Below are 6000 nucleotides of genomic sequence, written 5' to 3' on the forward strand. Positions count from 1 at the left end.
GCTCGGTTTGTGGTTTAATCCATCGCTCGCTCTTATCCTCACGCTTCACATCTCTCTCTCTCTCTCTCTCTCTCAGCGAGAGAGAGAGCTCTCGTGAGCTACAAAATTTTCATTTTTTAATAATTTGATTTAAACAAAAAATTTTTTAAATATTAAAAAATAAAAATTTTGTAGCTCACAACCAGTGTTTTGGTGTTACTATATTTGGCGCAGTGCGCTGCACGCACTGTAGTAGACTATTGATTCATTAACTTATTAAATGGAATATAATTGCTTGATTGATACTTTTAATATTTGTTTTCTACCAGGGAAATATATCAAACTTTACAATATATGATTCATTTTGTGCTCATATAAATTTCAAAATTGCTGCGGTTTTCGTCGCCAACTTCCTTTTAAAATTTTAAGGTTATGTCTCAACTCAGTTCATGTTAACGTTCACATCATGTTTCTTTTTGTAACAATAATAATATTTACAATAGAATATTATAAATACACAAATTATAACTTGATATGTATTGAATCAATTTTAGAAATCAAAAACAAATAAAAAAATTCCAATGATTGACGCATGCACACTACATGAGCTAATCATACTGACGCATTCTTGGCTTCACTTCATCCGTTCATGACTTTTTTTATATAGGGAACAGGGATCATCTGGATGGTAAAATTGTACTGGCCCTCATTATGTGAATTTTATAAATTTTATTAATTTAAAACAACTTCAAAAAAATATACTGAAAGTTAAAAAATATTTGATGATTATCACCTGATAATCAGCTGATTATCATTAACATTTAATTTCATACAAACACATTTTTGTATTTATCGGCTTTAATGAAAATATTCAGCCGATATCTCCTGATAATCAGCTGACGTTTTGGCATGATTATCAGCAGATGTTTGTTTTCTACATAACTTCTAGTAGAAGGTCAGGCTTATTCTGAAACTTTAATCAGGGGCATCCAAAGAACATATATATACAATTTGGGCTGAAAAAAATTTTCATTCTCGATTCTACAGAGAACCACCCATATATATATTTATATATAGACTTGGTTATAGAAGCACGCTCATAGCTGCGCTAGGACTATATTTTGTAAGGACAATATTGTGTAGCATGCTACTCCTGTGTAAACGTTGGGAACAGCTATAGCATAGTAGGGGCTCTACGTGTATTTGAAAGTGAGGACCACAGTTCAACACAGGACCATTTTTCTTTATGAATCTATATTCATTGATATCGATATACATTGCATGGATTAAAAAATAAAGATTAGCACATACTTTGGTATTAAGAACCCATGAGACAGAATCCTTGCAGATATCTTAGTATAACGATAAAAATTGAATTCCAACGAGAAATAAGAACATCCTCTAAAGTAGATTATTGGTAATGTAGTTTGCTTTGACCATCTGCTAATTTTAATTTGTAGTTTATGAAAGTTTTTTAATAAAAAAAAAACTCCAACTAAATATATAGTTCAAATAGACAAAATATTGTTCAAATATACAGTATATTAATGATTTTTAAAATACTTTTAATCTTAATTATTTTACACAAGTACCCTCGTGGAAAAAAAATGTAATAAATTGTAATAAAACGTAATAAAACGTAAAAAATGTAAGTAAATATAAGAAACTACCTTTTTGTTGGATTTCAGATCTTTTTTCTCATACATTTTTGTACACTTTCTTACATTTTCAGATTTATTAACTTTTTTTACACTTTATTACACTAGTGAACATTTTGCGCGCTTCACGCGAGCAACTGCTTTTATTTTTATGCTTTTTGGACATGAGTTTTAAGGCCTTAAGTTTTAAGGTTATAATTTCTCAATTTAGAAATATTATTTTAATTAATATCAAATTAAAATTTATTAATTAATGTATTAATTGTTTTATTATTTATTCAATTTACATTTATATTATGAATAACTTTGTAAAAATTAAATCTATTTTAATTCGTAAATATTTTCTAGATTTTGTATTTTCGCGCCCCTTTTAAAAGCATCCAATCAAATCTCGTTTTAGTCGGCTTCACTTTTCTCGTATCTCTTTTTTAAGAAGGGATTTTATTAAATATGTTATTTTACCGCCTAATATAGTCAATATATTATTTAATTATTAATTTTATAATAAAATGTAACAATGCATAAGAAATTGTAAGAAAAAGTAAAAGGATGTAAGCAGAAGTAAGAAAATAAAAAAGTCGACATTTTCTTATATAATATTACGCTTACAGACAATTTTTTACATTTTGTTATACTTTTTTACGTATTGTTATATTTGTCATTTCAAAGAAGACCCCCATGAAATCCTAAATTAATGGATTTGTAATAAAACGTAACAAAATGTAATAAAGTGTAGCACCTGTAATAAAACGTAAAAAAGGTCCAAAATTCAACAAAGACTTCAATATTTTAAATACCATAGGGTCCTCATAACCTCATAAAATCATGAATTGTCTTAAAACATTCTAAACTTTAGTTAGCAAGTTATAAAGTCAAACAGAAATAATAAGTTTCAGTTATACAGGGTATACAGGGTGAGATACAAAGAATTTGAATCCTAATATCTTTTAAACTAAACGGTTTTGTATGCTGCTAAAAGAACCTAGCCGAGGTGATCAAAAGATTGATATTTTCCCAAAATCTCAACGTAATTAAAGCCTTTTTACTCCTGTAATCGTATGACATAGAAAACCCATTTTTTTTTAGTTTTCCATTTTTAGCTTGAAAACTAGTCATCAAAATGGTTTAAAATTTTTACAGCAAATAGATATTATTGTTTTTTATTATCATAAATTTTTTCAAAACGTTTGACAATTTTTGGGGATACTAAATTTCTTTTAAAAATCACCTTTTTTATCATAAAAATTGAACGGAACAGTCAATCTGAAAAATCTTGCAGAAACAAGTAGGCAATTTTATGCTCTTTTAGATACACTATTGTTGAATATATTGTATAGATCATATTACCAAAAAAAAAGCAAAAATATTTTTCAAAATTCAAAAAATGGCTATAAGATTGCCATCAAATGGTCAGAATCATAAAACAAAAATTTTCCCGAATTCAGAATCAGAAAACATATATGCATGCCAAATTTTATTACGATCAGTGTTTCCAGAATCATAACGGTATACGTACATAAACACAGCCATCCGCACAGACATTTTCTAAAAACGCATGATTCGTACTCCAAACACCTCCAAATGCATTTCTACAAAGTTTCAGTGAAACTGAAAATTTTACTATTACAAAGCTTCCTCTTAGAAGAAAAGAAAATTATACACTTAGATTCTATTGGCCATTGCTAACTCAACTTTTAAAATAATAGCTACCAGAGCCTAATATTTTGAAGACATTTAATATTACTCATTTTTCTTGGATAATATATATTCAAATATTTCTGTAATATATATTTGCATTACAGCAAGAAAAATATTATTAAAAATAACTTTTTTATTCTATCAATAGTATATCTTGCTTTTAATGGCTGATTATGTTTTTTATTTCTCAAGCAGCATGTAATTTAATTATTTTCATTTAGCCATAAACTTTATACTTATACATAAAAAGCATGAATATCAACATTTCTCTTCCCCTTCTTTTGCTCTCTCTCTCTCTCTCGCCCTCTCTCTCTCTCTCTCTCGCCCTCTCTATCTTTCTCTCTCTCTCTCTCAATTTCTACATGTATCTCAAATATCAAAAAAATTTTCATAAACAAAATAAGATCTATAATCATTAGCCACCAACAACTCAATTACAACATTCATAAACAATAATAGAAACAATCAAAGAAACAATGATTACAGATTAAATAAACTATAATATTATTTATTATTGCAATTAAAAAAGGGGTGGGCTGAACGTAACCTACGAAGTAACATAAATACTCATATTCACCTGTAGTCATGGCAACACTACGGTTTTGCCGCTCACTTGTTACTTCATTGCTAAAGCGTGGTGATAGTACTTGTAACAGCATGGATAGAAGTCATAAAAAGTAACGTGTTTGCAGTGAAGAATATCATATCGTATGATAATTATCCAAAACACAGAATCACGCAGCCACAAACTTAACAATGTTATCTTGCATCACTTATACCTATGTAATATAGGAAACACACAGAACTTGACCTTTATTTTCATTTTGGTTTTTCTGTTTTACGCTTTACATCAATATATTATTAACGTTGGTCTTTAACTAAATAGTACCGTTTAAGTACGTTAACCAACCATAAAAAACAGTGTAGTGTTTAATTTATTTACTAAATTAGAATACAAATGTTGCTCAAAGGTATTTAGCCCGTACTCAGCAGCATCTTTCAGGCCTACTCACACGCGTACAATCCTCTCTCACTCTCTCTCTCTCTCTCTCTCTCTCTCGCTCTCTCTCTCTCTCTCTCTCTCTCTCTCTCTCTCGCTCTCCCCCTCTCTCTCTCACCCTACTGTGTCTCTCTAGTATCCTTTTTTCCTCATTCGATCTTTGAATTCCCTGTCTTAAACCTGTGGCGGTCCTCTCCTACCACCACATGTGGCCCGACGCGCCGCCTAGCGGAGCACCACGACGTGGCGAGCGCGAGGGGAGCTTAGAAGCTTTGTCACTTTCGTGAATTAGTTACGGCCTGGCCGCCGGGTCGAACAGACCTAGACATCTTGAACATTAATAATTACAATCTAGTCACAATCAGCTCTCAGCATAGTCATTATTCTTTGTACCTCGTCCGTTCGCCTTTCCCTACTTTATCTCCTATTAGGGAGTGTAGAAGATAGAGATTTAACCTAACCATTCCAACTCTCTATAGTGGTGACCCCGACTTCGAACATTCGCAATCCGCGAGTCATCGCGTGGCGCCATTTTCGACGCCGCGCCATTTCGCAAACCCTCGGCCGCGAGCTCGCTCTCTTCAGAGCTCGCCTAGGCTTTCGCTCCCGGCGGCCTGCAGCTTTCGCTCATTTCGAGATTTTTTCCAGCTCTCTCGGTTTGTACACCGACAAAACCACGTCTTTTCGCGCGGCCCTTTACAGCCGTGCGATGACGCTTTTATCATCTCGGACATCACGTCTCGCGCCGGCCCCTTTACAGCCACACAACGACGCTTTTACCCTTCTCAACAGCACTACGTCTCGCGTCGGCCATTTTTAGCCCGCGCCGACGCTTTTAATTTCTCTGCGGCCCCTTTACAGCCGCACGACGACGCGTTTACCCTTCTCAACAGCACTGCGTCTCGCGTCGACCATTTTTAGCCCGCGCCAACGATTTTAAATTCTCTGCGGCCCACGCACAGCCGCAGAGGACGATTCTCACCGGCCCATCTACAGCCGGTGAGACCCACAAAACATTGTAACATCGGTCGCGAGACCAGCGAGCAGCGGAGCCAACAACAGCGGCAACTACTTCATCAGCGAGCATCGACGCATGGACGCAGCGCCGGCCAGCATTATCGCGCGGACGCCGGACGCCCATCAGCCAGCAACAACACCAGCGGCGCAGCTAGCCTCGCACGCCACGGCCCTCTTCACCATCTCCGGCGCCTCGCAGCTTCATTACTCTCGCAAGGGCCGAGTCGCTTTTTCCATCGTGCCCTTGCGAAACCTGTCACTCGGCGCCGGGAACGCCGCCCTATCGAAAATATACACCTGTGATTACAGCTGTAATTACAGGTCAAATTTACATCTGGCGAAGATCAGGAGTTTTTCATATGCAAAATTGGTTTTAATCAATTAATCATGATAGAAAATCGTATTGTAAAACTATGTGAACGTATAATCGGATAAAAGAAAGGTATTTTAATGAAGATTCTGAGTGGGTGGGTTGAAACTTGGTTCCCAAATTCTTGAGTCGAACAATTGCAAAATATGTTATTTATCATTTTTAGATGATTCTGAATCGATATAGCTAATCGGGACGGGTACGAAAAATATTTTGACAGTCCAAAACTGTATCCAAAAAAATTTTGGAAAATTTTATACTAGTTTTATACGATTCTA

At 34.5% G+C, this 6000-nt stretch overlaps 1 protein-coding gene across 17 annotated transcripts in view; it reads right to left on the reverse strand.

The window, feature by feature from the left end:
- The window catches only part of LOC103316989, a 357042-nt gene extending 352652 nt beyond the window's left edge, over positions 1 to 4390 (reverse strand). For 16 of the 17 annotated variants that reach the window (XR_004345276.1, XR_004345274.1, XR_004345278.1 and 13 more), the window contains exon 1: positions 3913 to 4390. Coding sequence is in view for 7 of the 17 variants with exons in the window: in XM_031928252.2 (XP_031784112.1) it covers positions 3913 to 3994 (82 nt within the window). In the remaining 10 variants the exon portion in view is untranslated. Of the gene's footprint in view, positions 1 to 3153; positions 3721 to 3912 lie in introns of those variants that run through there. The other variant, XM_032601933.1, reaches the window with a different exon arrangement.
- Between the last annotated feature and the right edge of the window lie 1610 nt (positions 4391 to 6000).

The sequence above is a fragment of the Nasonia vitripennis genome, assembly GCF_009193385.2.
Source record: "Nasonia vitripennis strain AsymCx chromosome 4 unlocalized genomic scaffold, Nvit_psr_1.1 chr4_random0005, whole genome shotgun sequence".
Classification (NCBI taxonomy): Eukaryota; Metazoa; Arthropoda; class Insecta; order Hymenoptera; family Pteromalidae; genus Nasonia; species Nasonia vitripennis.